At 30.2% G+C, this 19257-nt stretch overlaps 1 protein-coding gene across 1 annotated transcript; it reads right to left on the bottom strand.

Moving 5' to 3' along the window:
* Positions 1-8237: 8237 nt before the first annotated feature.
* VNE69_09119 (uncharacterized protein) lies at positions 8238-10442 on the bottom strand (the record flags this gene model as incomplete). Its single annotated transcript, XM_065474638.1, has 1 exon — positions 8238-10442. The coding sequence occupies one exon, from the start codon at positions 10440-10442 to the stop codon at positions 8238-8240; it is 2205 nt and encodes a 734-aa protein (XP_065330710.1).
* Positions 10443-19257: the final 8815 nt, after the last annotated feature.

The following is a 19257-nucleotide window of genomic DNA, read 5'->3' as shown; positions in this document are numbered from 1 at the left end:
GTTTATTATTCAAGACTTATCTTTATTTTACATTTCAATGTATAATAGAGATAAGTCCTGATTAATCTCTATATAAACAATATTATGTAAGCTTTTTACATCGTTTTAAACGATATTTCTTTAAAAATGATGTTTTATATGATTCAAAAATACATAAAAGAATATAAATTTTATATATTACAACATTGTTTGACTATAAAAATCATTAAGTACTAAGAAAGACCTAACTAATAAAATGAATTTAATTAGGGTATGCATATTGTAGTTTATATTTATAGTTTAACAAGGGTAGGTTCCGCGTTGGCGTCATCTGCTTGTAGGTAGCTTTGTGGCTCCATAGCCCTTTACACATCGGCTTCGTCTCCTCTTCTTCGGTAGTCCAGAGAAATGCTTTCTAGCGTCTTCTTTAGCGTGATCATCTGGATGTACGCTTCTACCTTCTTAGGGATTTCAAGTCTTGTGGTATAAGATTTGTGAAACTTAGTCACTATACCGTCCCAAGTGATTACGTAGGGAATTATTTCTGTTTTAAAACCATATATTAGGCCCAGTTCGTTCGCAAGGACATCATACTTTCTTAATTTATCGTTTTCTACTTGCTGTAGATTCTCTTGTGATGTGACACCTATTTTGATTATTCGTATCAATTTGTTCTTCTTATCTACTACGACAATGTCTGGTTTATTATATTTTATCTTTATGTTTGTTTTTATCGTCGTGTCACCTAACTAATATATACATATATATATATAAAAATAAAAACCTATCCTAAAATCTGTTTATAATAACAAAAACTGATTGAAAACATGTTTAACAACAACAACAAAAATTAATTGTAATGACAAAAGAATAAAATACATTTGTTCAAATATTTACTGCTTTAAACGCATATTTTACAGTAATACATTATCAAAAAAGATTTAAAATAATGTTAATCATAAATATTGATCAAATTAGATCTAAATAAGACTATTTTTGCACTATGTAAATTTTTGTTTGTTCCTCTCTTCTCTGGACGCTTCGACTTTCAAACAACAAAGCTAACTAAAAAATTTCCTGTTCTTATCCTTATAAGGGGGGCTAAAGTGGAAATTAGCCATTGTTTTTATAAAATATTCTTCTAAAATATCGTCAGAATCCTTTTTTAGAATTTATTTAACCCTTCAACAGAAATTTACAAAAATATTTAATATAGAATATTACGAGTTATGTGTGTTTTAAACATTATTTTATTCTTTAAATGTCAATAAAAAGTATTTTTTAAAAATACAATCTTTTTTCCTTATTAAAACCAAAAACAGAAACTTAAAAAATAGAGAGGAAGGTAAATGACATAAACCAATATATCAATCCCGTTTTCAAAACGGATTAGCATATGCTTGTATAATATAGCGAAAAAAATATCGATAAAAAATAACACTGAAAATATAATTAATATGGATATAGTTTTAAACATAAGAATCTTTTATGGCATCCCCCTTCTTACTTGCACATACACGCATTATCATTAACAACCCCCTTGTCACAAGATTGTCATTATGAAAACATGATATTAAGAAACCTCTAAGCAACATATCGAAAGTCAAATGTTTGTATTTCGCAAATACAATTCAATCAAATCGTCTTCAAACAATCATTAAAAAGTTTATGTTTACTTTATGTGTTAAAGATAATTGTATGTCAAGGGTTAAATTTATTAAGTATATATTCTCAACATCCCCGCGCTAAATTTAGAAATAGTGATGTAATTATCTTTACAACTCCCTACGCCTACTACTTGGCTTTCAAAATAAAAGTGCATTTTTTTAAAATTAATTGTCCATGGGCTGCGCTTTACTCTTTCGCGTCTTACTATCCCTTCTTGTATTGGTCTTTACGGTATTTCTTTCCCTGTAAAAATACTCAAAGTCTATGGGCATGTGGGTTTTCTTTACATGTCTCCCCAACAATGAAACGGGATTTTATCCGCCTATCTCATTTTTCAACGACAACACAGTTTCTTTTTACTTTCTTCCTTTTTAAATCTCTCTGGATCATGAAAACAGGCAGTCTAGCTATCTTGCCACGATAGCTTTAAGTGTGAATAGTGGGATTATCACTACACTCAATCTCGACAACTCTTATGCCAGATCTTATTACAGTCAATACTGTTTCTTGATAGCTCTTCATTGCACCTCCACGTCTTCACTTATCCGTTCCTCGACTGATGCAAGCCATCACCTTCTCTTCTTTTAGACAACCAAATATCCCCATTCAAACTTAAACTGCATTTTTCACGTCTCATACCTCGACGGAACTTACAACCTCTTTTTTGTTTATGTTTGGGTTCAATAATTTTTTTTATTCACCACCATGTTAAAGATAATTGTAAATTAAGGGTTAAATTTATTAAGTATATATTCTCAACATTATGCATTTTGCGTTTTCATTTTATATGGTTATAATGTATTTTAACAATGTTTGAAGGGTTAAAAAAATTCAGAAATATCGATTCTCGTAATTATTATGTAAATGTTTTGTTTTACGATAATAATTCAAACACATATTTGCATAATACGTACAAGTAAACACAAACAAAGAATATCACAGTGTTTTAATTTGTTCATATTCACTATTTTATTAAAAAAATAGTTAACAACTAATACATTAGAAACACAAAAACGGTTGGCGGGGAAGTCAGTTCACGTATAAAAAAAATTTATAAAAATACTTTGTTTACATGACTCTTGAAGCGAGCAAACGGCATCATGAAGAAACACACAAACTACAGAGTGAAAAAATTAATGTTGTAATACAAAATAGATTTTTAAATACACCATAACAGAAATTTTTTTCTTTTAAAACAATTGAATGACACTAAAAGACTTTATATATTTTTACTAAAATTTGGATTTTCTCTAGTTTAAGGAAACCCGTATAAATGGAAAATGAAAGAAAAATACACTTTAAAAAGAAAGACCTATAGATATAAAAGGCAAAAAAAAAATAAACAAATAAGGTTATACAAGGCTAAAAGTACTATAAAAGAATATACTTCGACTTATTTCATTAAATGGTCTTGTTATTAAAAAAGGGTAATGGGAGTATAAGCATTGATAACATATCAAATGATATGAGTGCTTACCAAGAACATTATCACGATGAATTTTAGTTGTTCTCAAATCAAAATACTATTTGTGAATGAAGATATAAAAAAGATAGCCTGGCAAGCAGAAAAACAAAAATTGAAATTGTATGTGCAACAACTATAATTCATGATGATTCAGAAAGAAAATTACTTACAAGTTTACATAATATAAAAATTAGAATTTGTAATATACAAGATTTTGGACAAAACTTTAGCTTTTTTTATAATTATGACATTCAAAAAAGATAAATGTGAGAAAGGATCAGAGTTTAGACCAATAACATGCATGTCTAATCTGTACAAGCTCACAACAAAATGTGTAACTAAATGCTTACAGGAAGAAATTAATCAAAGAGAAATTTTGGCTGAAAATCAGCTAGGGTGCAGAAGTATCATACAAGGAGCCAAAGAGCAAGTTATGATTAACATAGCAATCAATGACGAGTACGACTGTAAACTTAAGACTGCATGGATCGATGTGAAAAAAGCTTTGGACGGCGTAGAACATAAATATTTGGAAAAGACTTTAGAAGGACTTAAAATAGAAAGTTGGATGATCAAATTTATATCGTTTATTATGAATGGCTGGGAGATAGATATTCTTGTAGATAATAAGAAAATTATGAAAAAAAAGATTGAAAAAGGAATTCTTCAAGGAGACAGTCTGTCGCCCTTACTTTTCGTACTGGCAATGAACCCGTTATCCAAAAAATTGAATGCTACTTATCCTAAGGTAGGTATAAACTTAGAAAAGACGGAGTCCTACTATACAAACCATTTTCTTTTTATAGAAGATAAAAAATTAGTAGCAGAAAAAGAAGAAACACTAGCAGTGATGATAGCAGAAATAATGAAATGTTTTAAAGCAGTCGGACTAGAAATAAATGAAAAGAAATCTGCGATGAAATGTGAAATCTGCAGCGCGAAAATGTCTATTATAGGCCAGGATGATGAATATAAATACCTAGGAGTTTTAGAAACCGGAGAAAACAAACCAAGTGATAGTACAATTGAACTCATAAAGGAAAAATAAAGTCACGAGTAAGAATTATTTGCAGTACAACACTTAACGCCAAGAACACCTTTAAGTCCATTAATGAATTTGCCATTTCACTTATAAATTATTATGTCGGGGTACTAGATTTAGAACCGGAGATATTTGAGGAGATAGACTCTTTCATTAGAATATCATTAAACATACATGGAGGTCACTCACAGCCGGCATGCAAAGAAAGGCTATACCTTCCCCGCGATGCACTCGGAAGAAGACTAATTAGTGCAGTGTTTAAAAGTGAAAGCATGATACTCAAACTAAGGACGGACTTCGAACAAAAGGTCAATATCTACCCCAGAAGGCGAGCTATTATATTAAACCAGGAAAAAAAGAAAACTCACTTTTTTCTAATTAAAGCATACGTCCAGGAAAAATATAAGTTAATAGATGTGCAACAGAAAACACTAGCGGAGGCTCAGGCAAATCTCTATACAACAACATAAATAAAAAAACAGAACATAAAAAGTTGGTTATGGCAAAGGAAAATGTCATAGTCGACATTAAAAATTCATCACTATGGCTTAAAGTAGGTAACACGAATACCAAGACAGAGAGTAAGTTATGTGCCCTACAAGACCGAAATCTATTTAATTGATCGATTGGAAATTGCCCCCATTGCAATAAATCAGCCAAGACCGTGGATCATCTGGCGACGAGGTGCGGAAAAATGCTAGGACACGATTATATGAGAAGGCATAATGAAATAGTGAAATGCATCCACCTACTACTGTTTGGAAAATAATAAAGTGCAGCCTAAGAAGAGATTAAGAAACCACTCAGTACAACAGATAGTTGCCAACAAAGATGTGGAAATAAGAATAGACACGACGATAAAAACAGACATAAAGATAAAATATAATAAACCGGACATTGTCGTAGTAGATAAGAAGAACAACTTGATACGAATAATCGAAATAGGTGTCACATCACAAGAGAATCTACAGCAAGTAGAAAACGATAAGTTAAGAAAGTATGATGTCCTTGCGAACGAACTGGGCCTAATATATGGTTTTAAAACAGAAATAATTCCCTACGTAATCACTTGGGACGGTATAGTGACTAAGTTTCACAAATCTTATACCACAAGACTTGAAATTCCTAAGAAGGTAGAAGCGTACATCCAGATGATCACGTTAAAGAAGACGCTAGAAAGCATTTCTCTGGACTACCGAAGAAGAGAAGACGAAGCCGATGTGGAAAGAACTATGGAGACGAGAAGCCACCTACAAGCAGGAGACGCCAACGCGGAACCTATCCTTGTTAAACTATAAATATAAACTACAATAAGCATACCCTAATTAAATTCATTTATTTTTTGACATTCAAATGAGTTATTAACAACGGGATCCGGTCTTAAGTTTATACATTATGATAATTATTTTAGTGCCGAATAAAGAGTCATAGCATGACGGTCTGATAAAAATAAAAACCACAGTAACAATAAGAAGAATTTTTGCAATTGATGGGACGTTTTACTCGTCCTTTAATGTCTTTTTTTTACTGTTGAGAATATTTTTTATAGATGAATAAACATATATTCCTTTTGTTTACTTTCTCTTGTCAAATGAAAAATATGAAACGTATGTAAAAGCGTTTCAAATGCTTTTACATCTAAACTGATATAAAAATGGAAAATATGATAATAGATAGAAATTTGGCCATATACAAAGCATTAAATAGTGTTTATCCAGACACCAGAACAAGATTTTGTGTATTTAATTATTCACAGGCGTGGTTTAAAAAAATTAAATCAATGGGTTTTTTAAACACATAAAAAATACTATTTTTAGATTCTACATAAGATGCTTGCTCTGTGTAATATTCATTAGTGAAGAAAAAAGATATATTTTATTTAAATATTTAGTTAGGTTAATATGCCGTATTTGTAGTGGAAAATTATCAAAGAATTTCTCAACTATTATATATCAAATTGGTTTAATAATGACTTTTTCACTATAATTATTAGAAAGAGAGAATTATGCTGGACATATATTTGCAAATAATGGAGCGGAAGGTTCTTGTACATCTTTAAAAAGAGGACTAAAATTACCACATTCAAGTTTAACGGAACTTTTACTGTGCTTAAGAATTCGAAAATTTATAAATGAGATATACAAACATATTATAAAATATCAGAAAAACGATCTTTTATCAAAAACAAGGAATACAAAGATTTTACCTAAAATAGAAGAATTAAAAGATAATGACTGTTTGGAAGTTCTTAAAAAATTGCTCAATATATAATTTTAAGGATGATGTATTACAATAAATTTATTCATCTTGTTTTCTCCTTTTAAGGGTTTTTTTACAAATTTTCTTCAACACGGTGGCGAACTTTTCCTTATATGCTTATTGTTTCAAATGTGCCCTTAACCTAAGGGGTAGAAGCGATGCTAAATTGAGCAATAGCTGGGTTCGATTTTCAGGGGCACCAAAAATGTTTCTACTTTCTATGATGCAGTTAAAACAACTCAGATGATAAATGTCCACGAAAATCAATAAGTTGATTCAATAAAAACTAATATGTGTCCAGCCCCAAGGGAAATAACATCTAATCCAGAAACGCACCTTAAGGCCAAAGAACAGTATCATCCTTGTGGCGACTTAATGATACAGAAGTATCTAATAGGTACGGCCAAGGTGGTCTTGGCGCTGTTGCACTCTAGAGTGTGATCCCAGAGCTAACTCAGAGACTAGGCGAAATAGGGCAATAAAAGGTCTCGTAGACCCTATTTACAAGATTCTGTAACACGGTGGCCGAAACTAGTGAAATACTGGTGGTCAACGCATCCCAATAAAATGCCGGCTGTTGATAGGCCGTGTAAGGAGCCGTATATGCATACAAATAATTGAAGGGACCTTTGAGTTAGTACGATGATGTCTCTCTAAGGGTTATATAACCATGCCTGTTTAGTCACCGTGAGATAACTCTGGATACGATTTGAGGTATTAATGGAAAATGTTCTTCTGAAGCCAAAGTTAAATGGATACTGCGGGGTTGCTGCACCGGCAAAATATATAGAGGAAGTTTAAGTGAGTAAGAATTTTCGAATACCAGTTGGATAAAGATCACCCCAAATATCTCTGGTCCTTATTTAAGTTTTTTCTCTATCTCTTACTTGCAAAGAAAAAAAGATCTTCTTAGGTCGTATTTATGAAATATATTATATGTAAAACCAATTTAAGATAATATATCTGAGGCTTTTTTTACTTTAAATGCATTTCTAAAAATAATTAACATAAATAACCATGGTTTATTTCCAAATAGTTGAGAAAGCCTACTAATAATACTATCTAATGTTGAATAGGGTAGGTTTGTATCTAAGATTCTACAGAATTTTGTAGAGAATGGATACAAAAATAAAATTAAGAGGTCATGGTCATGATAAACGTGTCGGTTATTGTCGTGGCGAATTTATAAATTGAGTGCAAACAGAAGGTCGAGAATTTTCGAACAATTAATTTGTTCTAATGGCAGTCATAAAAAGGTACGATAATATTTTAGAATAAAACTGTTAAGCGCTTTCTTATATATTCCTTTTTATTTTTGAAAATGTTTTCAAATAGTTTAGTAGCCAATCAATCTTTCTATTTGTCGAAAGATGATTGGTTAGTATTCGGTGGGCTACGACAAAAACTTTTGTTCTAATCTAAATAAAGCCTCATTCCATTCTATTGTGCAGAAAGTATAAGGGCTGAGAGTTTTTAACATTCCAGTCTCTGCATTTTGAATATTAATACTACTATATTTTGTTGAAAGTATAACTGCCAATCAATGATATATTTAATATCATTTGATTTTTACTACAAATTGATTAAATAAATAAATAAACCATGTTTTTAACAACAATTCTGAGTACAACAAATTTACATAGGTAATCTATAATATAAACAAGGTAAATTTTATGATTTAATGAGTTTGTTACTGTTTTTAAAATTGTAAAGTCTAAGCCAAAATTTACTATTCATAGTTCAAATAAAAGACAAGTAGTTATAAATTTCGAACTTTAACCTAAAAAACCATGAAACTATGGCGAAATATTACTAAATTGTATTTTATTGGATAGTAAAGCCTTCGACCAAACTGTCATGTGTTTTGATTCCTGGCTCATTGTTTAGTATTGTTAATAGGTCTTTTTTATTAATGGATTTTAGAATATAACTAATGTTTTTCTCACATTTAAATCTAAAATTTCCATCTCTACTCAAGTTGCTTTGAAACAAATTAGTTAAAATTTTTGGTATTTGCTTTTTGATATTGTTCTTGATGTTTTCTTTTAAATTTTCTCGTATGTCTTGACCAAAAAACTTTACCTCTTTAGTTTTATATTTATTTAAGAAATTTATGTCGATATTTGTACTTATACTTTCCAGTTCACTCTTCATATTGTCATAATCATATATTTTTTCTATTTCTCTTTTTCCTGCCGAAAATAACTTACCTTCGTAATTATCGATCTCTTCTTCAAAATAAAAATTTTCAAACTCTACATTTAAAGCATCATTTTTCAATTTATTTAAAGAATCAGTTAGACCTTCCTCTTTAATATTTTGTAGAGTTTTTAGTATTCTTTCTTTTATATGTTTAATTTTTTCTTCTTTAAAATAATCCTCATATAAATTTTTTTTTAGTTTCTGAAATATGATTTCATTATTGGTATCTATTTTATTTTTATCTAATTTAAATTTAGAAATGACGTCTTCTTTATTGGCGTACACTTTATCAAAATCCTTTTCAAAAGTATTGTTCTCTAATCCTGTAAACAAGGAAGTGATTTGAAATATGTTATACCAAACAATTGTCTTAAATTCCTCAATATCTGATATGTGATATTTTAACATTTCATGGTAAATTTTAATTAAATCAATACTCTTGGAATTAGACGAGGCTGAAGATATAATCTCGTCTTTATTGTTTGTTCTTTCTTTAGATTCAATAAGATTTTGAATTTTTTTCAAAACATCAAAAACTTGATCTTTACTCCAGAAATTCTCGTTTACAATTTGTTGAGCTTCTATAAATATGCAAATCTTTATAGCATAAACGTTCGCGCATAAATTATGATTCGATAATATTGTCAACAATTTTTTCATAAAATTCATTCTTTTTACATTATTATGTTTTTCTTTGTTTATAATATCTTCCAACTCACTTTCTTTAATTAATGACACTTCAAGTAAAAGATGCGGTAATATTATTTTTAATGCCCTATCCCTATTATTTAGGATTCTAACAATGATATTTTCCACTCTCTTGTTGTTTTCTAATAATCTATACAAAAATTCTACTGTTTTGTGACTATTAATACTTTGCTTTATTGTAAAAAACTTTTTAAAAAAATCTTGAAAATCTAAAAAACATTCTTCTGAAATTATCTGTTGTATTTCAGATTGTCTTAAATCTTTTCTTAATGCATAATAATATATTTTTCCGCCCTGTTTAATGCGAATTTTGTTTTTTATTATTTCCATTTTAAATGTTTTACGATTAAAATGAATTTTTTTAATTGAACAAAATGTATCAAACACTTCATAAAATACACTTAATCGTTCAATATTTGCATTTTTATATAAATTGTAAAAAAAATCGCCTATAATATTGTCAGTTTCATTCTTGTAACATGTTTTTACATTAATCATTCCTAAAAATTCTTCATTATAGAAATGTTTTACGTTTAAATTAAAAAAATGATAACTATTTTCAAGATGTATACAAAAAGATATGAAACGTTCACCTAGTTTGTTTATGTAGATTATTGGTGATTTTATACGACTGGACGAATATTTACCATAAAAATACAATTTATAAAACACATATGAAAATATTTTATCTTCTAAAATATCAAAGGCTACAATGTTTTCATAGTACAAAAACGAACTTAATATCGTATTTGATCTTTTACGATTCATTTTTTTTAACAATTTGATTAATTTTTTAAAGATGAGATTCGGTTCAATATAAAATGGATCATAGATTAATAAAATAGAATCTGTTGCATTATAAATATATTCATCTAATAAATTATCTTCAAACTCTGTGACTATGTCTTCGATAGATTTATCTCCACAACTTATTTTAATAGTTTTGCTCCTCTTAAAATCATCGGTCATGTTTATATTTTTAACTAAATATGCATTAAGCTCATTTAAATTGTTATCGAATCCTAATTCTACTCTAAGATAATTTTTATCAGTGTTAAACGTAAGATATTCCCTTCTCTCTATTTTATTTATAATCACACTAGTTATTTTATCATACATATCTTGACAACACCGTACAACAATGGTAATGGCCAAAAAATTCATGTTTGGCTGTTTTATTTTTTATTTATATAGTTTTTAATTAAACTCTAATAAGGTTATTCATATTTTTGTATATGTGATAATTAGAAGATTTTAAACGATGACAAAACATTACATCAAGTCAAAACTATTATTTATCGCTCGATGATGTATTTGTTTTAAAATGTATATTAATTTAAAAAATATATTGTTGAATTATATCTGCGTAAAATCGAAAAATTAATAATAATGTTTAATTATTTATAACACATACTTAGACAATTCGCTATTAAATATTGGAAAGATTCAAGCTCACACTAAAAGTACCTTATTATAAAATATAATATTCATTCTTACGCATAAGTAGCTTATTATTATCAATTCAATATTTTCTTGTTATCGTACATCAGTCTTAGTACAATATTTTTGCTTAAAGGAATGGTTTACATATCTAATTCGATAAATTATTTTTAGATAGATAAAATGCAAAAAATATTGATGATTTGAATTGTAAAGACACTATGTTTTTTTCTTCAAAGATATGGTTTTATCTTAATGGTAACACGTGAATATCCCAAACAATCCAAAAATCTGTGTAACTTATAAACATAGCAAACATCAGTAATGATATTAGAAAAATTTAAAAAGACAAACGACTTAGTTAATCCTTATTTGTAGCAGATATAATTAAAAGGATATTTTTTTATGAATTAGTATACATTAAGAGTATAATGAGTTCCTTTGAATAATTTTTTAGATATTACAAGCTTATCACAAAAAAAAAATACGAGCATACATCATTCATAAGTTTGGGTTCTGTTTAGTTCAGTACAATAAAACTATTCAGTTGTTATTCTTCTTGTATAATTAGTTTATTGATGTGTTAATTATATCAAGCCAAAACTTTGTTCCTTAAGTTTAAAATTAATGCCAGATTAAGATTCCATTTTAATCGAAAAAAACTAGTGCATCTTCGTAATTTTTGCAATTTATAAGCGGTAATATGAACTTAAGCTAATACATCATAATTGTTTTTTCAACACTATGATCTAAATGATAAGAACTGAAATCCAATACAGTAAATAAATTCGGACTATCAGTGTGGTTGTCTATGGAAAGATAATGATAGAAATAACGTAAAAACCTGAACTAGTACATTTTTGCCTTTACTTGTGTCATTTTAAACATCCCCAACTTTTTTCTTCCGGTGTAGACTGGCCACGATAAAACCATGGAAATAGGCCCTCATGCTTTCAATATGTAAGATAACACAAAAATTCAGTGTAATCACGCTCGAGGGTACATTATGTATGTAAGAATCCTTTTTACCCCTAAATAGATACAAAATAAAGTTTTTTTTTAATTGTGTAAGTTTTCTATCTACCTACTACTTTCAAGAAAAAAAAGAATTTTGTCGTTAATTCTCTTTTGTTTTCTTTTTCACATTTTTTACTAAAGTATTCGTGCTTACTACGAGTTATTTCTCCATATCTATTATAAATTTATATTTCCTTAATCCTTCTAGTAGCTGTATTGTAATCTAAAGGGTGGCTTCCAATCTTGAATCAGTAGTTTTTATTTGTAATTGTGTTATTATGATATAACTATTGTTTTTTTTCATGCAGTTCATAGTGTAATCTTTACATTGCCAAAAACTTGAATTAAATTTTACGATATGTTGTGTCACTATCTTGTTAGTAATTATTCTTTATTGGATATTATATAGACTTATTATTTGTGTTTTGTAAGAAATTTTACTCTAACATCATTTTAAGACGTTCTTTGCATATATTATTGTAATTGTAGTAAATCTCAATTTCTTCAACATTCATATTACTTTTTTAAATTGAATAACTTTTGGCTCCCTACGGTAAGACTTTTAGTTGTTTACTATGTTATTTTCCAAAGTTTAAAGAAGTCGAACTTAGGATTATATAATTCTAGATACATCCTGGCTTTTTTCATAAATTTTTTCTCGAAACTGTACGTCTAGCAAAGATAGGAATGCCTTACTTATTATTAGTTTGATGACTTTAATGCCCCCATTCAAATGTCAAATTCACGATTCCACAATTTTTGACTAAATTGCATGCTTGGAATTTCGACTTTCTATCCTTTTATTTAACTATTTCTTTAATATTTATTGAAATTCGATTTTTTGCTGATAGATAAAACAATATCCCTGTAGAAACAACTATTTTATGCTCCGGATATTTGATTGTCTCTCGTAAAAAATGTATTTAAGCGGTACTCATGTTTTTTCATAATTTTTTTTTACTGATATAATAAAAAACTCTTCTAATAATAATTCTTTTAAGTTGACCATATTTCCTATTTAACCTCCTATCGATTTTATAATGTGCAAAAATCAGCATCATCAAAACCAATTTTACTTGCAAATATTTTTAAATTGTTTATTTAGGTTATCTTGGCGTTTAAAAATATAAATTTATAAATATACAACATTCCCAACCTTTTATAGGCAAGTATATAAGTATTTTTAGCATAGATGCATATATCTTAAAACTTTTCTCCTTTGATATTACAATAAAAGTTTAGTTTAATAATCGTTTTGCAATCTGTCCTCTATCTTCAAACACGGAAGTCCCTTATTCACTGCAAATTCATTCTCTATCTTTACTTGATCGTTTTCCTTATACACCTCTTCAACTTCTTTATGCTCGTTTGGCTTATTAAAATTTTATTTTTTTTTGTACTTTCTTATATTTTTTCTCGTTTTCTTCTTTAAAATCATAATTTGGAGGCATTCCTAGTGTCGAGTAACTGATATCATTGTAAGCCTCTAAATTTATTATAGTTTCTGTTTTTAGATTCAGATTTCGCTCTTGTTCGTAAATGCATTCCTGGACAATTCTGCTAATCTTTCTACCCTTACATTCGACCGATGGCGGAAGATTGTTGTAGCATAAGCTTTTACTTCATCTTAATGGCCAGCTCTTTACTTTTCTACTTTGGTTTAATTTGAGTGAATCATTATGCTCCTTATTGTTACTTAGTTGTTTATCCCCATTTTAAAATCTACAATTTTGATACTAGCTCTCGTGGTAATAACTTTTTACGCATCTTTCGACTAAAGTAATCAATTGCTGCTAGTATAATTTTTCAATTTTTTGAGTCCAAATGTCTATAGCTACCTTTTCTCCTAATAAAACGCTTTGACAAACACAAAAGGGTTTCCTTCATTTTGAATTAAACATTTTGCCTCTTATACACTTTTTCAAATCATCCTCATCTATTTTTTCATATTATATCACGTATATTTTTCTTGAGTTCTTTTGCTACTCATTTTGCTCCATGATGTACTAATTTCTCATGTTATCTTTAATAAATTCTCTTCTTAATTCACAATTTGAATCTTGAATAATATTCACAACTTGGGTATCGTTTTGTTATAGGCGAGATGTGTAGTCCACATGTGCCAGCTCAACACTCTTTTTATATTTTAGAAGAGAAATATATAGGATAAGTCTGTTCAGCCATCTTTGTATTCGTTGAGAGTCTATTTCTCCTTTGTCTAATACTTCCAACCCTTTATGGTCAGTTTTACCCCAAATACATATCCGTATAAAAAATATTTAAATTTTCCATTCCCATTACACTACAAAGCATTCTTTCTCACTGATACTAAAGTTTATCTCGGTCGGTAAAAGTCTTCTTGAAGCATATGAAATAGAATAAATTGTTTCGCCTTGCTTTTGTAGAGAATTGCTTCAACTACCAAATTGCACGCGCTTGTATCTAGTATGAAGGGTTTTGTATAGTCTGGTTGGTATAATGCTATTTTTGGTTTTATGATGTTTTAAAGCTTTTTGAAAGCCTTATTATGTTTTGCCTAACTATACTTTCTATCTTATTTAAGTAAATCATACAAGCATCCTGCAACACTTGAGCTCCGGAAATAAATTTCATGTAAACGCTTATAAAGCCAAGAATTTCTCGTAATGATCTTATATATGGGGCGGTACATGACCGTTTGGAACCCGCCTTGAAAATTATAAGAGCCTCCCTTACAAAAAATGGCAAACTGACAAAAACAAATTTTGTTGAGAGAGTTGAGCTCTTTAGTGATAATATGTTGTTTTTATAAATTAAAGTTACATTTATGATTCTGAGACAGCGTGTATCTTTCTGGCACGCAGTTCATTAATAAAAAACACCTTTTTACTGTATGCAATTCTATAAAGCCAATTAAATTGATTAGAAGAATAAGACTAGTAGACAATATGTTTGGGATTGTACAAATATTGTATGGCTTCTAAATCTGTGGAAAAGGACTCTATTTTTGAAAATACCAAATTTAGTTTTTAATAAATTCGAAGAATGATATATAAGTACATCAAAAGAGTTTCCTTCCTTGATATAGCAAATGATCTCGATCTAGACAGAAACCCCCGTAAGTACATATGGTTTGCTCTGCAGAGATCGCAATATCGAGAAAGTAACCAACAATAGTCAGAGATAATAAGATCGTGATGAGTTCGGCATCTTTAAAGTAGTAAATATCGACGAGATTCTATTCTTCCGTGCCAAATATAATCGTGGTAATCATACCATAGGTCAGTTGTATGTAGGAGGAGTTGAAAGAGGTTCTAAAAAGGCCTTTATCGTCCCTGAAACTAGTAGATATACTGCTACTCTTCTTGAGGTAATACAAGATAATGTATTGCCTGGATCTATTGTGATCACTGAACAATGGAGAGCATATAGTGCCGCATTTAGACAAATTACGGAGATAGAGTTTAAGACGTGAATCGCCTTATTAATTTTGTAAATCCTAACGATCCCAAGACACATACTCAACAAATTGAATTATTTTGGTCTCTTTCAAAGAGAGATATTCGGGCTAGACATGGATTAAACCAGGACGAGCACTATGAGTATCTTTTACAGTTTCTATGGTCTTATCAAATACCAAAAAACCAAAGAATTAATCGACTTTTTTCATTATTCAAAATAAATCGTTAAGTCTCTTTTTTTATAATTTTTTTTATTTTTCCTTTTTTTGAAATTTTCAAAGCGGGTCCATTTTCCTAAAGCGGGTTCCAGACGGGCATGTACCGAATTTGGTTGGCTCGGTCCCCCATAGTTTCTGCCACCCAACTCAGGGCTTCCCCTTTGAGCTGCAAGAAGATGAGTTTAATTGACTCCGCCTCCGTCTTTTCCGTGATTCTTGCGATGAATAGCGCTTCTTGCATCCATAAGCAAATGTCTTCTTCTGGGTCGCTTCCGAATTGTTTAAGTCCTTTTATTGTCGTTGTCGCCATGTTGAAACTAGCAGACGAATCTGAATGAAATTGCATGTTTATTAAGAACCTTTTCTTTTATATTTAATTCTGAAATTCTGATTAGTGATAACCATATTCGACCGGACCAGCTTGTGATGAATCAGTTTGATGTTTGATAAAGAGCAATGATTTGTACTTAGAGTTACAACATTTAGTATTTTAGCATATGACATTATTCCTGAAATAGATTTTACAATTGTGGAAGAATTTTTTTTTTTAGGGGTGGGGGGGGGGTAAGTCGAGAACATAACCATTTTTATTATTCTTCATCCCCTTCTGGGAATGGTTTTCTTTTATAATTTTAGGCAGGAAATTTTTCCGATTTTCCTTCCAAAAATTATACTTGGGAAGAGGGGGAATACTCACAGAATGGTGCTTTCAGATCTCCAGGGTAATCTTAGTATCAATGGAGATCTGTCCACCGACATCCCCCTTTCTTTATCGGCTCCCAGGTTTTTAATTCAGAGTCAATCTTCTTTAGGTCTTTCCAATTTACCGAGAACACTTCGTTATTGGGGGTAGTTATTTCATATGCCCCTTCTTAGACACTTTAGTTATAGTGTATGGACTCTCGAACTTACTATCCAATTTATTTTTTATCTTGATGAGTGGTTTTCTTCTTGCCACCACGTCTCTTATCCTAAGTGTCTGCTCTTTTCCATCCTTTATTTCGCCTTCCCTGGCCTCTATCTCGGCTTGTAACATAATATCTCGAGTCTGTTTTAGTCTTTCAAATATTAAAAAATTATCTTCCAAGTATAAGGCTGCTTCTTCAGGATGTTCCCATGTTATGGGGTTCCGTCCATATAATAGCTCAAATGGAGAGTGTCCTGTTTGTTTTCTGGGAGAAATTCTGTATGCGTAAAGAACCAGTTCTATGTATTCGTCCCAGCCTTTCCGCCTTCCATTTATGATTGTTGCCAATTTGCCCACTAGTGATTGGTTAGTCATTTCGGCTAATGTCGGCTTTAGGAGAAAATTTTCGATATATGGTTTTTTTTGCCCCTTTTTTCAAAAATGGAGGAGAAAATTTAAACAAGAGAGCAATTAGAAAACATATATAATGCATTAATGAATAAAAATAAAATAAAGAATTGTGAATTATGTGATGCTCAGATGATAATAAAGAATAAACAAAAACTTATCTTGAAGTGTAAATGGAGTACTTGTAAAAAAAACAGTTTCTTCATGGAAAGGTACTTTATTTCAAGATTCTAGGCTTAACCATATTACAGTATTACAAATACTTAATATGTGGATTCTAGGATATCCTCGAAAATCTATTTGTCAAATTTCGGGTTGTTCGGCGGAATCTGTGTCATTTATACTAAAAAAGTTAAAAGAATTGGATATTTTTGAAAATTATTTATCTAGTATTGGCGTTATAGGGGGTGAAAACAAAGTAGTGGAAATCGATGAGACGAAGATTGTCAAGAATAAGAATAATAGAGGTAGAATTGTGAAAGGTTTCTGGTGTTTTAGTATGGTCGAACGTACCATACACCGCCGAATTATATTTATATATATTAAGAAAAGAGACCAAATAACGCTAACTAATCTTTTGTTAAAATATGTAGACAGAAATAGTATAATTTATAGCGATATGTGAAGAGCCTACCGCAATTTAGGCATAATATTTAACCAACATCTAATGGTAAATCATTCTCTACACTTTAGAGACCCACTTACTGGAGTTCATACCAATATCATAGAAGGTAATTGGCGATCTTTAAAAAATTCTATACCAAATAGAAGTAGATCAGTTCGGAGTGCGAAACTTTATTTATTCAGGTATATGCTTCAAAGAAATTCTTCTAGTTCTGTGTTTGAAGCATTAATAAATTTATTGTTCTAATTTTTATTTTTGTTTCTTCTTCCACATTTTTTCTCCTTTATTTTTGAAAAGGGGGCAAAAAACAAAAAAAACCCTATATCGAAAATTTTCTTCTAAAGCCGACATTAGCCGTCCTTTCTACTATACAATTACATTGTGGATGGTATGCTGATGCAAAAATTTTCCTTATCTTAAATATTCGAATAGTTCTTTGACAGTACTGTTTAAAAATTCAAGTCCTCATCTGAAAGAATTTTATTTAGTGGGCCATGTCTACATATAATCTCCTCGAATATAAATTTAGACGCCGTTTTAGCAGTCTTATTTTTTACGGCTTTCGCTTCGCACCATCTTGTCAAGTAATCTGTGGCGACTATTAGATAGATTTTTCCATTTTCAGACTTAGGTGGGGTCCTACCATATCAATTCCTACCAGTACGAAGGGATCCTCTAGGCGGATATTATGGTGTTCCTTCGGTACTCTTTTTGAACTGAATTTTAAACATATTTGACACTTTTCAACGACTTTTTTTTATTTCCTCATACATGCCTTTATATTTGGCTTTGTCAAGAGTTAGATTATACGTTGCGAGAGTGATTCCATGTCCACATTCTTTGTGGCATTTCAATATCAGTTCTTTTCGACTCTCTAGCGACAGTTCTCGTTCATTATATGCTTCACTGTGTAAACAATTCTTTTCAATCCGTCAGCTACAATGTTATCTTTTCCTTTTATGTATTTGATGTCGTAGGAAGAAATTCCCGGGGTTAGATTTAATCTCATTAGTCTTCCTGTACTCGCTTTATAACTTAGCAGCCATTTGTATGCTTGATGATCAGTTCTATTGGTAAAAGTATTTGTCAGATAAATACGAAATTGAGATATGCTCCATATTATTGCCAGGCATTCCTTTTCGGTTACCGTGTAATTGATTTCGGCTGGGTTTAGTTTTCTTGAAATGGAGTATACAGGGATTTTAATTTCATCGTATGCTTGCATTAGCGTTGCTCCTATATAAAAGTTTGCTGCATCAGTGTACAAGATAAATTTCTTAGTGAAGTCCAGAAGCTTTAAGACGGGAGAGCTCGTAATAATCTCTTTTATTTCTTAACACTTTGTTTGGCTTCTTCCGAGAATTCAAATTTTCCTTTATTCAGGCATTCGTAAATAGGAGCCATTATATCTGTGTAGCTCCTTATAAATTTTCTAAAGTAATTTATAAATCCTAAGAAAGCTCTAGTTTCTTTAAGCGTTGTAAAAATTCTCAAATTTAAACATTTAGTCTGTTGTTCTAAGGGCATACTAGTACCAGTTTTATTTATCGTGTATCCCCAAAACTTCACTGTATTCTTTCCGATTTAACATTTTTCACAATTAACCTTCAATTTCTGTTTGTTTAGTATTGATAAAACCGCTTCTACGTGTATTAGGTGCTCTTCGATTGACTTCGAATATATCATTATATCATCTAGGTAACTTGTACAAATTTATAAAGGCAGAGTGCTAATATCGAATTCATCATTTTCTGGAATGTAAAAGGTGCATTTACCAGCTCAAATGGCATTCTAACCCATTGGAAAGTTCCTGATCTACTTCTGAAAGCTGTTAAATACCTATTTTTTTTCCGAATTCGGATTTGATGGTATCCTGATT

This window comes from Vairimorpha necatrix, chromosome 9 (genome assembly GCF_036630325.1).
Source record: "Vairimorpha necatrix chromosome 9, complete sequence".
Taxonomy (NCBI): Eukaryota; Fungi; Microsporidia; family Nosematidae; genus Vairimorpha; species Vairimorpha necatrix.
Note: the sequence above shows the minus strand (reverse complement) of the source record. Positions and strands in the feature narration are given on the sequence as shown.